Here is a 23,399-nt window from a genome sequence, read left to right as displayed (position 1 = left end):
TCCAACCACGAAATGGAGTTGCATCCAGTGCTTATGGTCGGGCACAATGACGCACCGGCATTACAAAAAAGAAAAAGTGGGTAAATCAAACTTCTAAGTTCCTGGTGAGATTAAAATCCCTTAATTGCAAATCTTCAACAATTTTGCATGCTAAATCAACTTAATATAATTTATAGTTATGCATGTGGTCTATGTTGTCAATTTTTTCCCATCTGGAATATATGAAGAACTAAAGTTCAACAACAAAATCAACCAGATTGAAAACACCCCCAAAGGCTTCTCCATGATTTGTGGGGCAAGCGGTTAGATAATGAATAAGGCCTTACAATAAGGATATTCTCCATTTAAGAATGTGGAAAAATTTACTTCACCAAAAAGGATTTAACATTCCCACATCTTAAATTCTTGATTATGGATTATCGAAAATGAATAAAAAAAAATGGATTATGTACACAGCAGTCAAGGGATGATAAGGAGGTTGTTCTCGTGACCGTTGTTGTGCACAATAGGGCGCAGTGGGTCAATTTTCCAAACACCATCAACAATGAACTTGATCTGTACCATTATGAGAAGACTTTATCTGAAAATCAGGTGACAAGTTTACAATCTAATAAGAAATGGATCGCTTCTTACCTCATATCGGCCAGGATATAATTTGAGGTGCAAAGAAAAGAAGCCTGAACTTGATTGTTCCATCCTTCTCTGCGAAATATCATAAAACAATGTAAATTATGGACTGCATGCTAGAATTTTAAGTATGAATCTGTACCAGAAAAAGGAATGGTGAAATGAATACACATGTAAAATGGCAAAATGTACACTGAAACAAAGGTTTGACATAATGCAAGTACCTAAAAGAATAGAAAAAGTATTAAAATAATTTTAGGGATTACGTAACAATCTATATTAGCCCATATTATTTTTCTTTATTAGCGTGATTCTGTATCAGTCAGTATTATTTTCCTTTATTAGTATGAACTTGTTAAAATAATTTTAGGGATCACATAACAACTTGTATCAATCAGTAATATTTTCTATTGTTAGTGTGATCCTATATCAGTCTATATTATTTTCCTTGCATTGAGTTTATACATAAGTATATATAACTCATGAATTGTACCGAATATACTAGAACAGAAAAATAAAATCACTTTTTTTTCTTTTTTTTTCTTGTTTTCATCTTCTGCAAATATTTTAACATGTTATCAGAGCCACCGATCACCTAATTTACTGCCGGCATCTCTTTCATCTTTGTTGTAGCCGTTGTTGCCATATATAGAAACTTTGAATACCCCCATTGCCGATCTATCGATCTCTGTTTCAGGGTGAATCGACACTCGAAAATACTCTATTTTTTGGTGGATCTGCAGATCCTCTGTTTTTCCGTAGATCTTCTATTTCCTAATAAATCAATATTGATCTCATTAGTAGATCTGCATATCCTCTATTTTTGGTAGATACTATCCAAAGATCTTTTGTTTTCTATGGATCCGCAGCTCATTTCCACCACTTTTCTCCTCAACTTCAGATCTTCGATCGTTTCCCCTCATCGTCGCTCGGCCCATTCTCTCCATCTTCAGTTTTATTTGCTGCTTTGCTCCTTTACCCTTCAATTCGAAGCCACTTGCTCATCTTCAATAGTGCCTCCATCTACAAGGATCATCGACCTTCGGTTGCCTTCTCTCTAAGGTTTGTTCTCACTGCAAATGTCATCTTCTATGTTTCTTTTTGCTGCCACATATTAGACAAGTCAATCAGCCACATCGACAGCATATCAGTCTGTCACGTTAGTCAGACACATCAGCTTGTCATATCGGCTTCTGAGTTGTTGTGTCAACTCTTAATCTGCTGTATCAGTTTCTGAGCTGCTACTTCAGCTCTTGATCTAGTACGTCAGTTTCTAAATATATTCCTGTTCTAGTTTCCAAACTCAAGTTGGCACTTATAGTATCATCTTAGAGTTTGAGGGAGGATGTTAGAATAATTTTGGAGACCACATAACAACCTGTATCAGTCCATATTATTTTTCTTTATTAGCATGATTCTGTATCGGTCAATATTATTTTTCTTTATTAAAATGATATTGTTAAAGTGATTTTAGGGATCACATAACTTCTATCAGTCAGTAAAATTTTCATCGTTAGTATGATGCTATATCAGCCTATATTATTTTTCTTATATGGAATCTCTACACAGTATATATAACTCCTAAGATGTATCGAATATGATGGAACAAAGAAATAAAATTACTTCTCTTTTTCTCTTCTTCTGCAAATATTTTAACATGGTATCAGAGCCACGGATCATATAACCTGATGCCATGATCTCTTCCGCCTTTGTTGTGGCCGTCGTTGCCATGTCTAGAAGCTTTGAAGATCTCCATTACTAATCTATCAATCTCTATTTCAGGGTGAATCAACATCCGAAAACTCTATTTTTTTTGGATCTGCAGATTCTCTGTTTCTTCGTAGATCCATTATTTCCTAATGAATCAATATCGATGTCATTAGTAGATCTGCATATCCTCTATTTCTGGTATATTACGCGGCCCCTCTTCACCATTTTTCTTCTCAGCTTCAGATCTTCGATCCTCTCTCCTCGTCGTCGCTCGACCCTATTCTCTCCATCTCCGATTTTATTTGCTGCCTTCGGATCCTTCACCCTCCATTTTGAAGCCACTTGCTCCTCTTCCATTGTGCCTCCGTCTACAAGAATCGACCTTCGGCTGCCTTCTCTCGGAGCTGTCCTTGCTGCAATTGTTATCTTCTGAGTCTTCTCACTGCCATATCATCAGACAAGTCAACCAGCCACATCGTCAGACATGTCAGTCTGTCACATTAGTCAGACACATCAGTTTGCTATATCGGCTTCTATGAGTTATTATGTCAACTCCTAATGTGCTACATCAACTTCTAAGCTGCTATAATAGCTTGTGTTTTGCCACATTAGGCTCTACACTACTACGTCAGCTTTTAATCTACCACTATATCAGTCTCTGAGCTGCTATGTCAGCTCCTAGTCTATCAATCAGCTTCTGAGCTACTACTCTAGCTCTTTATCTAGTACGTCAGTTTTTCGATATATTCGTAATCCAGTTTCCAAACTCAAATTGGTATCTATAGTACCATTTTGAGTTTGAGAGAGGATGTTAGTACAATTTTAAGGATCACGTAACGACTTGCATCGCTCATAATATTTCTTTATTAACGTGATTCTGTATTAACTTATATTATTTTTCTTTATTAGCACAGTCTTATTAGGGATCATATAACAATTTGTATCAGTCAATAATATTTTTCATTGTTAGTGTGATCCTATATCAGCCTATATTATATTCCTTGTATAGAGTCTGTACTAGATGTACCAAATATAATGGAATAAAGAAATAAAATCACTTTTTTCTCTCTTTTTTTCCTCTGCAAATATTTTACTAGGAATTACGTAATAACCTATATCAGCCCAAATTATTTTTCTTTGTTAGCGTAATTCTATATCAATTAGTATTATTTTTCTTTATTAGCATGATCTTGTTAGAGTGATTTTAGAGATCAATAACATTTATCAGTCAGTAATATTTTTCATTATTAGTGTGATCCTATATCGGCCTATATTCTTGTATGGAATCTGTACATAAGTATATATAACCTTTCAGATGTACCGAATATGATGGAACAGAGAAATAAAATCACTTTTTTCTCTTTTCTCTCATTTTCTTCTTCTATAAATATTTTAACAGAAAGAGTTCTTGTCATATGTTGTAATATGAGGTTCCCACCTATTCTTAGCAACTTTAAATGCAGCAATTTTTTAAATTGTACTTTTGCCCAGCAATGATTCAGATTAGTAAAAGCTGAGTTTTGTCTATGTACCATTATCTCTTCTCGTTCACACACCCACACGCATGGGCGGGGGCGCGCGCGCAGAGAGAGAGAGAGCGAGAGAGAGAGAGAGAGCAAAGGACTACCATAATCAAGCAACCAAAGAGAGACTAGATGGCCTTACTTATCCGATGATAAGAATCTCATACACAGAGGTGTCTTTATCTTCTCTAACAAAATGTGATTGGATTAAGAGATAAATCTAACTAGGCACCAGTTGACAAATGCACCATGTAACATCCATAAAATAGAAATATAATCTGAGGACAAACCATATTTATAACAAGATCAATAATGCCCTGCACCAACATGAGCAAGTAATAGTGAGAGGAAGCCTTGATCACTTCTAGACCAATTAGGTGACTTTCTGAATCCTGTGGTGATGTTAAGAATGGGGAGGAATCTTTTTGTGATAGTGAAGCAAAGAGAATTCACATGGCGTTGGTAGTCATATGAATAGTTGGAATACCAATAACATGGCCTATTGTAACCATTGAGAAAAAGATATTGTTCGATGTTTTGCAGTGCTTTTAAAATGGGTTGGATCAGTTATAAATTCAAACATGACTGAATCATGGTACAAGAAAACTGTGATCCTATGCAAGAAACCAAGGGCCCGTTTGGATGCTGAAACCACTTATCCGGTGACATCCAAGTTGCAGGTGGGAAAGAGATGGAATGGAAAAAGACAGGAGATGAAGGAATCACAAGACTGAAAGGGCATGGTGGAACCGATTGTCCCTAAAAATTAAAGATAAGGAAAATCGCCCGTTTATTCGAATCCACTATCCTAATTTTTTGGCATTATGTAGGTTTACAGCCCTTGCAAATTTTCAAAAATCTCTTCCACATGCGCTTACCTATCCTTTTCTATTTTTCAACTCTGTTTCGCATGGGCATGTTAAGAATGGATAATCTATTCCGGCATCCAAATAGCCCCCAGAGAACATGTCACATACATGTTGTCTAAGAAAATTATTTAAGAAAAAGCACATGTAATAAGTGATTCTACTAAGAACTGTAAAAAGGAATATCTTTCTTTTTTTTTTTTCTTTGAGGATAAGGGAGGCAAGACGCCACCCTGCTTTATTATTAGCTGGAAAAGAGTATCATATGAGCTTAGGTGAAGTATACTCATCACTTTGAACAGGTCAAGAAAATACCTACCTTTCCATGCACTTCACATGCTAAAGGTGCAAAACTTTTAGATATCCTGGGCCCAGGGCCCAAATCATTTGAACCCCATATGCATAGCTAGGGGCGGTAGTTGGTCAGATTTCTGAGAATGATTCCATAAGCAGGGTGCAAACTACATACAACTCAAGAAGCCATGAATTATTTGACTAGAGAAAAACAGAATTTTGCAATTTGCACCAAGACAATATCCCCCCATCTAACAGCTAATTAGGGAATCATTCAATATCATGAAATAAGATAAACATTTAAATCCTTAAGAAAAACAAACCTGACTTGTCCATCCATCAAAGGATCCAGCCAACAGAACCTCTTTAGCAGAGTTCGGCCAAACTATGCATGTCGTACGAAGAAGGTGCAGAGCATTCTCAGCAGCATTAAGCCTTTTTTGTTTCTCTTCCATTATTTTCCGTGCTTCTCTATAAGATACAATATTACAATGTATTGTCATTAGATGCTTCGCAACTAGAATTCAGGAACGATAAGAGATCAAGTAGAGAATGTTACATACATCAACTCAAGAGCCATCTTGCCTTCAAGTACAGCCAGTTTGGCACGAATTGACCGTAGCTTATCTCGAGCTTTCATTATCTCGGTCTCTTGAAATTCCCAAGCATCAGAAAGCTGATATAGCCCCTCCACTGAGCTTTGTTGTCCCTGAAATATTACAAAACTAATTAAAAACTGTAGTTGCAATCATTATAATCAATTGTTATAATGGATGCAAATGGACAATTACCATGTACAAAAGGGATCTCAAGGAACCAAATTCATATGGATATATGTAGACATGCAGCTGCATATTTACCCACATAAAATAGCACAAGAACGATCGTTCTTATTTAACCAATCATTAATTTGTTGAAGAAAATATCATCGGACAAATGCATCCATTGCATGTCTTTGTTTAGGATGAGTAAAATATAGAAAAAGAAGAGCTTCAGTGCAGGTCATAGAGCATGTCTAATTATTGCATTAAGAAATTTATCACATGTCTGACTTGGGATAAAAAAATTATCACATGTTTGATTAAGTTTATCTATAATCCATTGCATATTAACTTAATCAATAACACATATTGCATATGTACCCCAAAAAAATAATAATAACATATATTGCATATTTAAATGTTTTTTGCAACACACTGAAAAAACTAGAAGGCTATTTATACTTATGGTCTCAAAGTTAGGTGCAAGGTAACCTGCCCAAAAGAAAATATGCCAACTTTTTTGCTATCATGGCACTTTTGACTTCTTTCCTATTAATGCACCTAGACAGTTGAACGACTTGCTACTTGCCACTGCTTTACAAGCTGGTTTGCCCACACGCCCCCTCACCCCTTAAAAAGAAAAAATGGAAAACCCACCCACCAAAAGAAAGAGGAAAAGGCCAGAATCATAACCATGCAGCCTTGTCCCAGCTATTTTGGGTCAGCTTATAAATCCTCATTTGCGAAGCATTCCAATTGACTACAACCTATAACGTTATTTCAATATTTTCCATACCGCTTTAATATACATAGGAAATGCAATTCATGATGATGTTCAGAAATAGTTTGATGAAGAAACCAGTATGAAGGGTCAGCTTCATCATTACAGAATCTTCATCTCCTTCATTAATTCCTCTAGTTCTTTTATGTCTAGGACAGAGATGATGATGAGACTTGATACAAAGTATAGCAAGAAAGCATTTGCTACTAACAACAAATAGCAATGGCTTGAAAAAGAAGCTTCCATAAGCGCTTTCTAAGTAATTTTGCTGTGCAAATAGGATTTTTACAGTGGCTATATGAAAGAATTGCCGTATGTAGGAGAATAGCGGGGAAGCATACTGTATTTGATGTTTCACCTCCAAATAAAGACAAGTTAAAGAAAATCTTCGATTTATACTATGCAGATAATGACAAGGCTCATCCCTCTTGCAAGATTTTTTCCCACTTTTCATTTTATAATGATGTGGATGAACAAATATATTAAAAATTTGAAAGTCTAAAATGAGAAATCTCAAACATTTGTTTCCAAGGGATTAAATCTTGGTATCAGGCCTTGTCTTGATTTGCTCCTGGGAGGTATGGAAATGGATGGATGCTACGGTCAGGACAGAACGAAACTGTCATTAACAACAAAAATAAAAAGGAAAAATAAAAAAAACTTGTGTCCTGGTCTGTCCAACCAGCCTGGTGCATCCCAAGTGCGGAATGCAACCAGGATGGTTGGGACGTCCCAACCCATCAATAGACTGGTGTCCCGAATATGCTTCAGGAGCCAGTTTCCTGTTAGAATGGTACCATACTGACAATCCTGTCCTATTCCACCAAGACCTAAATTATTGTTCATTGTTTAATGACAATCCACCTTATAATTTTGATAGAGTAGTTTTATTCCTTAATTTGATAGGCTCTAAGCAAATATTTACGAGATCATTTAAGAAGAATTGTGATGGAATTTAAAAGCATTGGTTTACATTTGCCATATTCTCAATTATTACAACAAAGAAGGAATAAAAATAAGTACTCAGAAATCAGAGGTAATGCTAAAAGACCTGAATTAGAAGTGTTAGTTAATTGTCATTGCTTGAAACTTCTATTTTTCAACTTTTCTTCAAATATAGAAGGAATTCTTGTTCTCAATTTTTTTAAATAATTTTTGAAGCTCTTTAAACTCTCTGGTTGTTGCAGCCCAAAACTGATAACATTAGTTAAAATTAAAGCAAAAATCCCTGTCAAAACTGCAACTTCAATTCTTGATGTGTGCTGATAAATGAAATATCTCATCCTGCAATACCAACTAAATAGCTAGTAGCTCATCCCTCAATCTTTCCCAAAATCAAGAATGATTAAATCTTTCAGATCTTTATGAACTGGTATTCCAACATAATATCCAGTGTTGTTGCCTGGCCAATTTTCGGTATTGTACTTGGCTATATACAGGTACGTGTAACCATCACCAGTCTCAACTTCTTCGGGTTTTTAATTCCCTCTATCTAGTCTTTTATGAGCATACATATAAACTCTCCTTATTTTGTATTTATTAGCTAATAATTATGCCTTATTAAGGATCTGATATCCAAGAGCCCGTTAAAGATTTCTTCAATTAGATTTCTTACCCACCTTTACCATACATAAGGACACCCACTTTCTTATCATTGCAACCAGGCGACATCGCATGCTGTTGTTTACAAGAATTATCCAAATCAAGTGTTACACATTTATCAACAAAATTAGCTTAACTTCTTGTGAAACACTAATAAGAAACATTTTAACAACCCTTTTATTTACCCATTTTTCGCAACAATTAAGTTTGTTTATCCCTCATATGGGATGACCAGCTTATGATCATTATTAACATATTTGAGTTATGGATTATCGCTTTTAAGGAACTCACCTAGCATCAAGAAAGTCGAATAAACATTTATTTCATAATTGAAGCTCCTTTTAAATGATTCTAACATCTAATTTAATCACGATGCTTTATCATCTAGACCTAGGATTGTTATTCACAATTATCCTCATATAATAAACCACGAAATATTAAAACTTAGGCCTAGCTTTACTGCTTCTCCTCATGTTCTATATATTCAACTGAGAAGTTTGCACGTCTTCTCCCAATATTTATCTAAGTCTAGAGATAAAACTATTTAGAAAGTTAAAATGTCTGCAAAATAAATTTGTCAAGAGCTCAATTGAGAAGCTTTTGGTGAATTGTGTGTGTGTGTGTGTATATATGTATGCATGTATGTATTATGCATGTATCTCTCTCTCTATATATATATGTAAATGTTTCACTTTAAAAGAGAGTGTGAGAGAGAGTTCTAAAAAAACAGAGAAAACATGTAAACATCTCAGAATATCTACTACATGATAACTTAGAGAAGGATCGTGCGAAAGTTACAAATGAATGGGAAAAGGACCACAACAATAAGCAAAAAGGACCTACATAATAAGAAAATTGAAACTTTAGCACCAGAACTATAACCCACTCCTAGACCTAATTCCAAAATACAATAGTCATTTTTAGTAAATATTACATTAGTAGTATATTAGTATGAGATTATGAATGTTAGAAGTCATTTTATATGTCCAAACAGCACCATTGGATGATAAAATGTTAATGTCCCAAAGTCATTTTGAAATTCAAGCTCCCAGAGAATCAGAGACACTACTAATGTGTATAAATATGTCACGCCCCGAACCCATCACCTGGGTTGACCACGTGACACGGCCGCATGAGTCCTAGAGCAGTGCCCTAAAGATCATGTAAAGTCTACAAAAATTTGACAACTCCACAATTAATCATTTGATCCAAATAAATAAAACTATTATATCCAAATAATCAAACTGGTTCAATTACAAGATCTTCAAATGTTCATCAGTATAAAAGAAAAACAACTAATTGATAACTTTGATACTCGAACTCTATGCCCAACCTATCCGAATCTATGCATCCTACGACTCTGAAAAAAAAAAGTGATGGGAGCTTTACAACCCAATAAAAATCGCCACATATTTATATCAACATAATGATATAGGTTTGAAAATAGCAAAAAATCGCCACACACATCATGAATTCACAAACCTACTATCAATAATACTCGAATAAACAATATACATGGGTACATCAAATATCAAAAGAAATCCAGCCACTCAAAAGTAATATATCATACGATATCTCATAATTCTTCAATAGTATTTAAAATACTTTTCAGATCAATTATCTTTTCGACTTTAGGCCAAATTTCGGTCACGTTTCTAGCCCGTGACGGGGCAACCAATAGTATCACATTTCCAGCCCGCGACGGGGCAACCAATAGTATCATATTTTCAGCCTATGACAACAACCAGTGGTTTTACATTTCCAGCCTGTGATGGGACAATCAATAGTATCACATTTTCAGCCTGTGACAATAACCAGTAGTTTCACATTTCCAGCCATGACAGGGCACTAGCGGTTTCACATTTCTAGTCTATGGCGGGACAACCAGTAGTTTCACATTTTCAGTCGGTAATGGGGCTACCAACAGTATTACATTTTCAGCCTGTGATGGGGCAACCAATGATAACAAGACAAGCCCAAAATCCTTGTTCATTAATCAAGTTCACATCCACACATCAATTTCTTTTTAACTTTATTTTCAGCTTTAGACTAACTACAGGCACATTTTCCGCTCGTGATGGGGCAATCAATATAACATTATTAGTCTAGCGCACCACATCCATTAGTCCGATTATGCACATGTAAGTTATGCCCATATATGCATCCATCATACTATCAATCACAAGCATACATGATCCAACATATACAAAAACCATCATAAAACTATTCTTGCTTTTTACTTATCTGGATAATTAGCATATTATACATACACATGTACAAAAATATCTATATCATGCAGGTCGGTGTACAAGGATTCTTACCTCTTTGCTGACAACTAAACAAACTAATCACCTACCCACACCGCGATCTACAAATCGGGGTGCGCAGAATTCTGCTCAACGTCCTCTTGTCCAAAAGATTGTTCCTCTATAGAACCAAGTCAACATCAAATATTACTCGAGGTATCCAACAACCCAGAACTCTCTACTGATCTACTAAAGGGTCCACCATCACGTAGCAACCGAGAACTATCTAGCAGTCCTCACAACCAATTTTCTCGGATCAAGCTAGAGAGAGATAGTACCGACAGGAACATAGAGAAATTAGAGAGAGAGGAAAGAGAGACAAGGAAAGAAGAGAGAACCAGGAGGCTCTCCCTCTCTCTTCTTTCTTCTTCCTGAATGAAGAAGGCTTGGTGGCAGTAGCCACCTGTGGTTGACAATGCCCCATGGTTGACGGCCCTTGGCGTGCCAGCGGCGGACGGTCGAACTAAAGAAAAACAATAGTAAAACAGGGGAAGTTTGTTTATCACCCAATCCGGCGACTCGCTGGCCAAATGCAAGATGGAGCAGTGACCCAAAGACCGAAAAAGAAGCGAGATAGATCACCGTGCCTCCGGCGAGCTCCTTCGGCCGGATCGACAGTGAACACTCCGAGCTCCTCCCACTTTACACCTTGTGGTCAAGCCTCTAATGGAAAGGCTTCCAAGAATGACGCCAGAGGAGAGGGGAAGAGGGTCTTTTATAGGTGAAGATCGGCTAAAATTAGGTACGTTTCGATCGCTCCTCTTCTGGTGGAATCAGAGGAAAATCAGAGTAGGGGAAGAGGAAGATTCCGATCAAAAGTCTCCTTCCCCCTGCCACGTGTCGAGGCCCAGCGTCTGGCCCAGGCCCATTAAGAAATATGGGCTCTTACATTCTTCCCCTAAAAAAAATCGTCCTTGAAATTTACATTCCTGAAGTTTCAAATAGCTGTGGATGCTCGAACTTCATCACTTCTTCAAGCTTCCAAGTAGTCTCTCTTTCCGAATGATTGTTCCACTGTATTTTCACAAAACGAATGGTTCGATGTCGTAATACCTGATTCTTCCTGTTCACTATTCATATTGGAAACTCCTCGCAGGTCAAATCTTCATGAAGATATAACGACTCATATGCTATCACATGACTTGGGTCTGCAACATATTTCTTCAATATTGACACATGGAATACATTGTGCACACTAGATAAAGCCGGTGGTAAAGCCAGTCAATACGCCACCTCTCCAACCTTGTCCAAAACCTCAAATGGACCAATATACCTAGGGCCCAATTTACCACGAACCCCAAATCTCATCACACCTTTAGTGGGTGACTTTTAAGAAAACATGATCTCCAATTTAAAATTTCAGCTCTCTCCTATTATCAGCCTAACTCTTTTGTCGGCTCTGAGTCATACGATGTTGCTCTCTGATCACTTGCACCTTATCTATAATTTGTTGCACTATCTATAGGCTTAATAATTTTCTCTCGCCCACATCATCCCAAGAAATAGGAGATCCGCACTTTCGGCCATACAACGCCTCAAAAGGAGCCATTTGTATGCTTGCTTGATAGCTATTATTGTAAGCAAACTCTACTAGTGACAAGTGACTATCCCATGCACCTCCTAAATCCATGACATAGGCTCTCAGCATATCTTCCAAAATCCGGATAGTCCTTTCTGACTGCTTATTAGTTTGGGGGTGGAAGGTTGTGCTGAAGCTCAATTGGGTTCTAAGGACTTTATGAAGACTCCTTCAAAACTGTGATACAAATCTACTGTTTTTACTCGACAAAATGGTAACTGGAACCTCATGCAGCCTCACAATCTGCTCTATATATAAACCTGCCAATCTCTTTAAGGAGAAACTGACTCTGAATGGCAAGAAGTGTGCTGACTTAGTTAGTCGGTCAACAATTATCCACACCGCATCATTACCCCATAGGATTTTTGGCAAGCTAGTCACAAAATCTATAGTTATATGCTCCCACTTCCATGAAGGAATAAGAAAAGACACAATGGTCTAGTAGGTCTCTGATGCTCTACCTTTACCTGTCAACATACTAAACACTGAGCTACAAATTGAGCAATATCTTTTTTCATACCACTTCACTAGAAATGTTCCTTTAAATTCCGATACATCTTAGTGCATTCTCTCCAAATCATGAGTAGGGTAGTTCTACTCATACGTTTTTAGCTGTCTGAAAGCATAAGCTATTGCCTTCTTATTCTGAATCAAAACACAACCAAGGCCCTTGCGTGATGCATCACTATAGATAGTGAAACCTCCCATCCCAAATAGAATAGCCAATACCGGAACTATCACCAATCGTCTTTTCAACTCCTGAAAACTTTGTTCACATTCTTCCGTCCATTCAAACTTTACTCGCTTCTGAGTTAGGCGAGATAGAGGCATGACAATACAAGAGAATCCCTCAACAAATCTTCGATAATATCCCGCCATCCCTAAAAAGTTGAGCACTTCGGACACATTAGTAGGTTTACTCCATTCAACTACTGCCTCCACTTTCTTTGGATCAACAGAGATACCATCTTTGGAGATCACATGCCCGAGGAAGGTGACACTGTTTAACAAGAACTCACATTTCTGAAACTTACCTTAAAGCTTGTTTTCTCTAAGAGTTTGTAATACTGCCCTAAAATGTTCCTCATGCTCCTGTGGGCTTTTGAATAGACTAGCATGTCATCAATAAATATCACCACAAATCGGTCCAGGTAGGGCTTGATTACCCAATCAATAAGATCCATAAAGGCTGCAGGTGCATTTGTCAACCCGAAGGGCATGACCAAGAACTCATAGTGTCATATTTAGTTCTAAAAGCTGTCTTGGGTACGTCCTCAGCCCTTATTTTTAACTGATGATAACCAGAGCAAAGATCAATTTTTTAAAAAAATTATGCCCCTAGCAACTGATCAAATATATCATCAATTCTTGATAAAAGATATTTGTTCCGCACTATTAATCCAATAATTTCTCAGCAGTCTATACAAAGCCGAAAATTGCGATCTTTCTTTTTCACGAACAATACAGGAGCACTCCAACGAGAAATACTAGGCCTGATGAAACCTTTGTCCAATAGCTCCCACAGTTGTTCCTTCAACTCCTTTAACTCAGCTGGAGCCATCCGGTATGGGGCCTTAAAAATTGGTCTAGTGCTAGGAACCAAATCAATGGAGAACTCAACCTCTCTATCAGGAATATCCTCTAGAAAGATATCAGAAATTTTTTTTCACAATAGGAATATCCTCTAGCTTGAGCTCTTTCCGCTGGGTGTTCATTATTAGGACCAAGAATCCTTCACCACCTTTCCGAAGGAGTCGCTTGGCCTGTATGGCTGAGATTACTTTTGACAGAGGTAACATCCTATTACCACTAAAACTAAACTTTGGTTGGCCAAAAATTTGAAACTTCACGATTTTTTCAAAACAGTCAACAGTGGCATGATACGCTGCCAACCAGTCCATCCTAAGGATCAAATCAAAATCCTTCATCTCTAGAACAAGTAAATTTGCTTTCAGTAACCTGCCTTTAAAATTCAAGATACAATCTTTGCAAACAGAGTTAACTAAGATAACATCTCCAGTAGGGATGGAGACACAGTTCAGTCTCTAATGGCATAGGAATCATTGTATTATTTCTTCTAAAAGAATAAGTAGCTCTAGGATCAAACAAAACATTGGCATGGATGGATGAGATTTTAATCGTACCTATCGCCACAGTGTTAGAGGCGTTAGCATCCTATTCCGTAAAAGTGTAGACTCGCCCCTGAATTCTAGGCTTCTGCTGCCCTCCTTCTTGTTGTCCATCCTAAGATGCTTGGTTTGCTGGAGCTCCCTGAATAAGCTGAGGTGCCTGTCGAGTCTGTTGCTCACAACAATTAGGACAGATGTCTGCCCTATGGCCCTGCTGGACACCCAAGCAATTCCTATCAAATCAGTTGCACTCTTTCCAATAGTGAGGGCCGCCACATCTATAGCATTTTAAAGCACCCTTGAGCTGAGTTTTATCATTCGCAGTATTTTGTTTCTTAGGCCTTGATTCAGTATTCTTGTCGTGATTATTTTGAAAACCATTTTGTCTGTTCTTCTTTTTCATAATCCTTTCCCTCTCTTCTTGAGTGTCATTCAAATCCCTTTCAACCACTAAAGCTTTATTAACCACATCCTTGTAAGAATAAAGCTCAAAAGTGGATGCATGTTTGATTTGGACTCTAAGTCCGCTTTCAAACTTCTCAGCTCAATCACCTTCATTCTCTACTGGTCCTAGAGCATACCTAGCCAGTTCCTCAAACTTTGCAGCATATTCAGTGACCGTCATGTTCCTCTACTCTAATCAGGTAAATTCTCAAAACTTCTGTCTCACGCTACGGAGAACATGCTTGTCACGAAAAATCTCTTTAAATCCTTCCCATGTCAAAGATGCAGCATTTTGTCCCATCTTTCCTCTTACCACATTCCACCAAGTATCCGCTTTCCCTAGCAGTATAAATGTAGCAAAAGTGACCATGTCCCCACCAGGGCATTAAAAACTTTTTCCATCTTGTTCAGCCAGGTCTCAGCCTCTAAAGGGTCAAAAGTGCCTGCAGATGTTGAAGAAACACCTGCTGCTGATGCTGCAATTGCTGCTGGTGCATCAACTGTTGCTGCTACAACTATTGTTGCATAAATTGTTGCTGCTGCAGTTGCTACTGTTCCATGAAACGCTGTTGTTGCTACTGTTGTTGCATGTCCATCATTCTTATCATGTCTGATCGGAAAGCAGTTTGTTGTTGCATCATTGCCTACATCAATTGAGAAGCACTCAATGGTTCCTCAGGCTGAATTTTAGGTTCACTCGAGGTTTCTGTCCCTAGAGTTCCCGTTTTCGGAGTCTCTATCTCCAGAGTGTTACCAACAAGGTTGTTAGGATAATCCTGTTGATGCGTACCCCTGACCAGCAAGGGTGGTGCACCTTCTTGCTGTTCGAAGGGCATCCAAGCAATGGAGCCATCAGCAAAGCAGGTCGGCCTGCTATTATGCCCAAGTCCACTCCCTCGTGCCATATCAACCTACCCAAGTTATTTTCAGCATTTTAAGATTGCTTAAAAATCCAGTGTGTATTTTAACGAGTTATTAGATGTTTTCCCCACTCACACCCATTCGAACCTAAACCCTAGAATACCTAAACCTTAACCTCTGATACCACTCTGTCATACCCCGAACCCATCATTTGGGTCGACCATGTGACACGGCCGCATGAGCTTTAGAGCAGTGCCCTAAAGATCATGCAAGACCTAATATAAACAAAAATCTAATAACTCCACAATTAATTATTTGATCTAAATAAATAAAACTATTATATCCAAATAATCAAACTGGTTTAGTTACAAGATCTTCAAATGTTCATCGGCATCAAAGAAAAATAACTAACTCATAACTCTGATACTCGAAGTCTGTGCCCAACCCATCCAAATCTATGCATCTTGCAACTCTGGAAAAAGAAAGAGGTGATGCAAGCTTTATAGCCCAGTAAGAATCCTCACACATCCATATCAACATAATGATATAGGTTTGAAAATAGCAAGAAATCGCCACATACATCATGAAATTACAAATTGACTATTAATAATACTCGAATAAATATGTGTACATCAAATATCAATAGGAATCGAGCCACTCAAGAGTGATATATCATACGATATCTCATAATTTTTCAATAGTATTTCAATGCTTTTCATTTCATTCCTTTTTAACTTGATCCGGGTCAATTATTTTTTCAACTTTGGGCTAAATTTCGGTCATGTTTTCAGCCTATGAATGGGACAACCAATAGTATCACATTTTTAGGCTGTAACAGGGCAACCAGTAGTATCACATTTCCAGCTTATGACGGAACAACCAGTAGTATCATATTTCCAGCCTGTGACGGCAACCAATAGTTTCACATTTCCAGCCTATGATAAGGCAACCAGCAGTTTCACATTTCTAGCCTGTGATGAGACAACCAGTAGTTTCGCATTTCCAGCCTGTGACGGGACAACCAATAGAATCACATTTCCAGCCTGTGACGGGGCAACAAATGATAATGAGACAAGTCCAAAGCCCTTGTTCATTTAATCAAGTTCACATCCACATATCAGTTTTTTTTTTAACTTTATTTTCGGCTTTAGGCTAACCACGATCACATTTTCCGCAAGTGACAGAAAAATCAAATATAACATGGTTAGTCAAGAGCACCACATTAATTAGTCCGATATGCACGTGCAAGTTATGACCACATATGTATCCATCATACTATCGATCACAAGTATACATGATCCAAAATATATAAAAACCATCATAAACTATTTTTGCTCTTTACTTATCTAGATAATTAGCATATCATACATATATAGTTACAAAAATATCTATATCATGAAGGTCGGTGTACAAGAATTCTTACCTCTTTGCTGACAGCCAGACAAACTAATTACTTGCTCACACCGTGATCTACGAATTGGGGTGCCCAGAACTCTACTCAACGTCTTCTTGTCGAAAAGATTGTTTCCCTATAGAACCAAGTCAACATAAAAAAATTATCCAAGATATCCAACAATCCAAAATTCTCTAATGATCCACTAAAGGGGTCCACCATCACATAGCAACCCAAAATAATCCAAGAGTCCTCACCACCAATGATTTCTCTGGATCAAGCTAGAGAGAGTACCAAAAGCAAGAGAGAAATTAGAGAGGAGAGAGAAAGATAAGGAAAGGGGAGAGAATCGGGAGGCTCTCCCTTTCTCTTCTTCCTTCCCGAACGAAGAAGAAGGCCCAGCGGCGACAGCCACCCCTGGTCAGCGACGCCCCATGGTTGACGGCCCTTGGTGGTGCAGACGGCGTCCGACGGCCGGTCAAACGGAAGAAAAACAACAGTGAAATAGGGGAAATTTGTTTATCACCCAATCCGGCGACTTGCCAGCCGGATTCAAGATGGAGTAGTGGGCTAAAGACCGAAAAAGAAGAGGTTGCTCACCTTGCCTCCGGCGAGCTCCTCCGGCTGGATTGATGGCGAACACTCCAAGCTCCTCCTACGGTACAACTCACGGTCAAGCCTCTAATGGAAAGGCTTCCAAGATTGACGCTAAAGGAGAAGGGAAGAGGGTCTTTTATAGGTGAAGATTGGCTTGAATGAGGTAAGTTTCAATCGCCCCTCTTCCAATGGAATCGAAGGAAAATCGGAGCAGGGAAGAGGAAGACTCCGATCGGGAGTCTCTTTCCCTCTGCCACACGTGCCGAGCATTTGTCGAGGCCCAGCGGCTCACCCAGGCCCATTAAGAATATGGGCTCTTACAAAATGGGAGAAAAATATATCTCTAAAGATGCAAAATTTACAGCTTTCAAAGCACTGGAGTCTAAATATCTTAATGGTTATTGTTTATTTTCACAATTTTTGCACGATGTCTTGATGGTCAAGGAGCCACATAACAACCATAGCAATATATGTTAGAATCTTTGAATAGAATCTAGAATAAATCCTCAAGAAAATCGATGCCTATCATTGCTCAGCTATCCATCTTTACTGCATTTTTATAAATTAATTAAAGACAAATATAATAGTGTTTTACATATTAATAGCTAAAAAAAGCACTAACAGAGTTAAAACTTTCATCCATATTATGAAGTCTCATCTAGAATAAAAGTGATGTAGAAACAAATCAGATACCTTCTCCTTAGTCCTTGACCTAAGTAAGTGAAGTGCAGAGGTGAGATCTGACTCCAAGTGCTGAAGGCGAACACGTATCTGATTTTGGTCAGTGTGCGATTCATTTCTTGCAGTACCAGTTCTGGGTGCACTCTTGGTTAGTTGCATCTTGCTATCCATAGAAACTTCATTTGAACGATCATGATCTAATATATTTATGTCACCAGTTGGAACAATTTCAGCAGCTGCATAGAACACATAATACAAACTGAAGTACTGTAAACAATTAAAATCCAATAGCTTCATTGGATAGTATGTAACCTTCAAATTTGATTGCAGGATTGCCCGCCCTCTGAAGGCTCCAACTCCTCCATGTATCAGGCTTTGAACTTATCTTGCCATCAACATCTGCTGATGTTCCATTTTGTAAATGAACACCACCAGATCTGCTGGTCATCTCACTCCCACCAACTTTCGTTTCATGACCAAACGATACTGCATGTTCAACAACCTATATCAGTTAAAGAAATAAGATTCCGAAGATCAAACAAGAAAGAGAACTGCCAGTGTAATCAATTGATGAACACTACCACAGCATATCAACTTATGAACTAGTTTTGAGAACAACTACATATATTACAAGTCAAGCAGTCTTCAGGAAACCAAATAATCTATTTAGCCATTCCACAATAGAGTCTAAAGCAGAATGCCTTATTCAAATATATGAAAGAAAGTGGAAAGCAAAAGTTGCTGTTAGCAATGCGCATAGCTTAACTTAGCCCAAAATGACTTGGATAGGGCACAAAACTAAAACTATTGCACAAGAAATTTGCATCATAACTGGTCTAAGACTTAAATGACATTTAAGTTCTAGTCTCATAGGGAAATTATATATCAAGAGAGAATGAATCCAACCCAAAGTGGACGAAAGCTCAAAGGGTTCACTTACATTTGGATCCAACAGAAAAGTTGGAACAAAACCAGACCTTCTAAAATGATTTCTTTTTCAATTTTTTCTACATAATTTGTCAAAAATTATTTTCAGAAACTAGCCTCTATTATGATGTACTTTGATATGGTAGGAAGTTTTTTTAAATTTTTAAATTTTTTCTCAAGAAAAAAGATATAGATAGGCAGCAGTTTTTCCTGAAGTGAAAGAAAGGTAATTGATATAGTGAACATATTATCTCTTTGTCAGGATGGATTGGACCACACTGAACCCCAAGCCAACTTAAATCAGGCATCTAGTGGTTTTATCCAAGCCCTTCAAGAGCCAACAACAAGATGGGTACATCTAAAAGAGATGAGTCCATCCAAAATCGAATGTTTTGGCCAAAATCATAGTCCACATCTTGGTTGATCTAGCACCAATGATGCCTAACCTGGTCCAAACTGAACATACATCGTTATTCTTGGAGATTTTTGCAGTTCTACTAGTCAAACCAACAAGTACTGTGCTTGTGACCTAAGTTATGTTCCTACATTTCCTACAATATCTGGCATTTTGTGCTTTGAACCCAAGACCACATCTTAGTTGATCTACCACCAATGATGCCTAACCTGGTCCAAACTGAACGCACATCGTTATTCTTGGAGATTTTTGCAGTTCTACTAGTCAAACCAACAAGTACTGTAATTGTGACCTAAGTTATGTTCCTACATTTCCTACAATATCTGGCATTTTGTGCTTTGAACCCAAAGTCACAAAAATTACATTCACCGATAACCAACCCCTGCTAATAAGGGCAATTTTGTCATTTAGTCTTCATTGGCTAATACCATAGTTTATAGATAAAAAGGAAATCTACCAGACGAAGTGGATTAAACTCTCCTTTTCTCTCCCCTCAAATCATTTGTTCTCTCTACTTCTCTCTTCCTTTTTTCTTTTCTTCTACCTTTCTTTTTTTCCTTCATTTTTCTCTGTGTTTTCCTCTTAACACTTTCTTTTTCAAGTTAAATATCATGTTTTCTAACCTTTAAATCATAGTAGACATGATCTAAAAAATAGTTCACTTTGTTCGATAATTTATAATAAATACTAACATAAATACATAGCAAGGTTCGCCATCTCAGTATCGAACCCCGTACCGGTACCATTCTGTTACTATATTGGTACGACTCCCGTACCGCGTACCAATTTGATTCCGGTACAATAATGGTACAGTCGGTGTGCACTGGTAAGATTACATAAGTATTACACTAAGTACACAAGTACACAATAGAAACCTTATGAATTTTGCGAGGGCATCCAGGATTACATAAGTATTTCATCTTGGCATGATAGGTCATCTAATACAGGCCTGAAATTTGTAAAAGCTTCCATCAGCATCAGAAATAGATAGCTGGAACAGCATTGTTTTATAACCACAGCTCTTTCAGCATTGAAAACTGAAGAGAAGACTTGTCAACTCCTATAAATTTATCTAGGTTTGAATAGAAGGCCTAGCAGCTGTCCTCGACAGCTATCACAGTAGATGAAACATGCTAAGTTAAAGTACAAGCTTGGCCCACAATATAATAAATGTCTTAAACAGTTAGCTGTCAATAAAATATGAATTTCAATCTTCATAACTAGGTGCGAGCACCATCCTTCATCCATTAAAGATATGATATGTAACACTCCCCATGACGCATGTACTTCCTATAGCATGCTTAGCATGTTAGTCAAAGCACTGCATTCTCTAGCCTGCATATACAGTGTAGCCCTACAAATGCATTGACAGGCCTCAATTAGGTTAACTAACATTACTTATGGAGAAAAGATAAGCAATCGGTTAAGGGTATCATACCTCTGTAGTTTTCAAGAACATAAACCATATCAACTTTATTTTGGCATTCCCATCATTATATCTTAACAGAAAAGAGATGTATATTAAAATCAATTTATATAAGCCTAATATGCCTTTTCTGCTATTTAACAGATACTTTCTTTCTTGAACTATTCACAGCCTTGCTACACTAGCCCAAAACTCATAAAGTCATACTCCTACTATCTACGGCAGTAACCTATCGGTTGTATTAAATATCATCAACATACTCAGGAATGTGACATGTAGATCAAGGTTGTTGGTAAAGTAAATAGTACTCAGCAAATTTCAATAAATCAACATGAAAAACCATTTCTACTATACTCTTACTGTAAGCGAATTTGTATGGACAATACTCAAACTATGTAGAACAAAATGGATTAAATTCAACAAAACCTCACTGAAGCTTGTGCTTGACATCTTTAATTTGAAGGATGAAGAACTGACTTGGAGGGATGCCCACTATATATATAGGTTCAGATAAAGTCATGTTCGGGAATGAGTCCAAGTGTTCAACAAATCATGAAATCCACAGTTTTAATTTCTAAGAGGTATGCTACATATACTGGCATTCAGAATGATGAACCCGCTCTTTATGATGCTGCATCATCAAATACAGGCATTTTTTGCATGGTAAGGTGGCTAAAATTGTGGTCCATGCTACTTATGGACCAACACAAGCATGTACATTGAGAAAATATTCTAATGAACATACATAACACAAGAAAATAAAAAACACAAGAGTCAAAAATTTATTTAAAAACACCATCTAGGTGTTACCATCTGGTATTGGGGTCTAACGATTTACCACCTCCTTTTTCCTTTTGTCCCCCTTTTTAGTGAAGATTTCCTTCACATCTTTTACATTTGCCAGAAAAAGTTAATTATGTATATATGCCAAACTCCCAAGAATCTTGGAAATCGAGAAAGGGTGGAAAGGATTCATCTTCTTTAGCGTCAGTATGGAATTTTTTTTATAGTGTTGGAAATTTAGAAGAAAGAAAGGAAAGCACGGACAAGCTGGTGAATATAAAAAGAAACTCTTCTATCCTAGAACACAATTAGCAAGAACTGATAAGAATCCAAGAAAAATCAACTCACTGGAATCTCCTGGACCAAACGAACCTCGACCATTCACTCCTTTCTTGCTGGAGCCCATGCCAAACGCCAAGCTCCTCTCGACCTCCAGCCTCCTCAATATTCCCTCAATCCCACCATCCTCCCCACCCTCCGTTTCCCTTCAAAGATCAAGCAACACAATCCATCAAAAGCAGAGAATAGCGACCAAAAATTAAACCAGACAGTAACATCAAGGCGAGCATCCCTCACATCGATCTCCCAGAAGAAGAAGCCGTGCAAGAATCCCCCGAACGCGGAAGCCCACCATCATTCGCCTCGGAAGAAAACCGCGGCTGAGACATTCTCTCATCTTCTTGAAGGGAATCCTTATTCGAAGAATCAAGACTCCTCAAAGAATCAAGATTGCCTCCGTCACCCCTCTCCTCCTCCAGATTCCATCCGTAGGCGAGCCATCCGCCCTCGGCGGCGATAGCGTCCGCCAGATCCTTCCTGCCGGCGGCGAGCAGCTGCTCCCTGGTCGGAAAGAAGTCCGGCTTCTCGGACGTTTCCATGAACTTGCATAACTCCTCCTCCAGATTCCGCTTCCCCTCCGGCCCGGACGCGTCCTCCCCCTTCGCCTCCCTCTTCCTCGGCCCCCTCCGCCGCGTTCGCCGCCATGGGTCGGCGAGCCCTAGGCCGGCGTTCTTGGATTGGACGAGCGAAAGAGAAGGGGGCTCTTGGGGGGCTTGCCGGAGGGCGAGGGGAGAGAAGGGAGGGAGTCTAGGACGAGAGAGGCGAGAGGGGAGGAAGGTGGAGGGACGCGAGGCCGTGATCGAAGCCATCTTGCCGCATTTCTCCAACGCGAGCTGGGGTTTTCTTAAGGGTATCTTCCTTTCTTTCTTTCTGCCTGCCTTTCTTTTGCGAGAAGGGAAGCGAGAGCGAATAGGATTAAAAAGCGGGGGAGAGAACTAACGCGAAGAAGAGAAGAATAACGACTGGGGAGGACGGCTTTCAGAAGGCGGAAGACGGGAATCCGGGTTGTGCTGACAGCGGGTGACCGGCGGGGCGCTTGCCTTGATGCACCGCGGGCTTCGAAGAGATCGGCGAGGGAGTGAGAGGGGTGGAGAGGAATAGGAGACACCAGGGGTAAGGATAAGGAAGGGAGGTACGCCCCAAGCCGGTGGGGGTGTATCTTTCGCGCGAAAGTAGGATTTTTATCTTCCTTCGCGCAAATCCACCGTTGGATCGCACAATAATCGCTGTGCAGTGATGAATGAAAAGACTAGAGAGGACGGAGTGCTCGGAGATCCGTGCGGATCGAGATCCAACGGTTTACGTCTCGAAAAAAAGAATGATCCATCATTGTTTCCGGCGAACGACACAACCCG

General features: G+C 38.6%; 1 protein-coding gene across 4 annotated transcripts; it reads right to left on the bottom strand.

The window, feature by feature from the left end:
• Window positions 1-192: 192 nt before the first annotated feature.
• On the bottom strand, window positions 193-23,186 carry LOC103720093 (protein PTST homolog 2, chloroplastic). 4 transcript variants are annotated; one of them, XR_606073.4, is made up of 9 exons: window positions 22,282-23,184; window positions 22,054-22,190; window positions 18,467-18,640; window positions 18,167-18,390; window positions 5,584-5,729; window positions 5,344-5,491; window positions 5,046-5,187; window positions 634-702; window positions 193-555 (listed from the first exon to the last, which is right to left on the bottom strand). XR_606073.4 is itself a non-coding variant. In XM_008809636.4 (8 exons), exons 1-8 carry the CDS (start codon window positions 22,851-22,853, stop codon window positions 460-462), a joined length of 1,527 nt encoding a protein of 508 aa, XP_008807858.2. In that variant the 5' UTR covers window positions 22,854-23,185; the 3' UTR covers window positions 197-459. The 4 variants fall into 4 exon arrangements, 2 of the variants coding, with proteins under 2 accessions (XP_008807858.2, XP_008807857.2); XR_606074.4 differs by lacking the exon at window positions 5,046-5,187 and adding an exon at window positions 16,907-17,012 and having other exon boundaries at window positions 256-555; window positions 22,282-23,186; XM_008809636.4 differs by lacking the exon at window positions 5,046-5,187 and having other exon boundaries at window positions 197-555; window positions 18,167-18,351; window positions 22,282-23,185.
• Between the last annotated feature and the right edge of the window lie 213 nt (window positions 23,187-23,399).

The sequence above is a fragment of the Phoenix dactylifera genome, chromosome 16, assembly GCF_009389715.1.
Source record: "Phoenix dactylifera cultivar Barhee BC4 chromosome 16, palm_55x_up_171113_PBpolish2nd_filt_p, whole genome shotgun sequence".
Classification (NCBI taxonomy): domain Eukaryota; kingdom Viridiplantae; phylum Streptophyta; class Magnoliopsida; order Arecales; family Arecaceae; genus Phoenix; species Phoenix dactylifera.
Note: the sequence above shows the minus strand (reverse complement) of the source record. Positions and strands in the feature narration are given on the sequence as shown.

What these genes read in the sequence shown, in the direction of transcription:
- LOC103720093 (XM_008809635.4), bottom strand. Translation starts at nt 22,853, where the DNA reads ATGGCTTCGATCACGGCCTCGCGTCCCTCCACCTTCCTCCCCTCTCGC. An exon ending in GTTTGGTCCAGGAGATTCCA is followed by an intron (nt 18,641 to 22,053) that starts GTGAGTTGATTT and finishes TTGAACATGCAG; the next exon opens with TATCGTTTGGTCATGAAACG. An exon ending in AAGATGGCTCTTGAGTTGAT is followed by an intron (nt 5,492 to 5,583) that starts GTATGTAACATT and finishes TGTATCTTATAG; the next exon opens with AGAAGCACGGAAAATAATGG.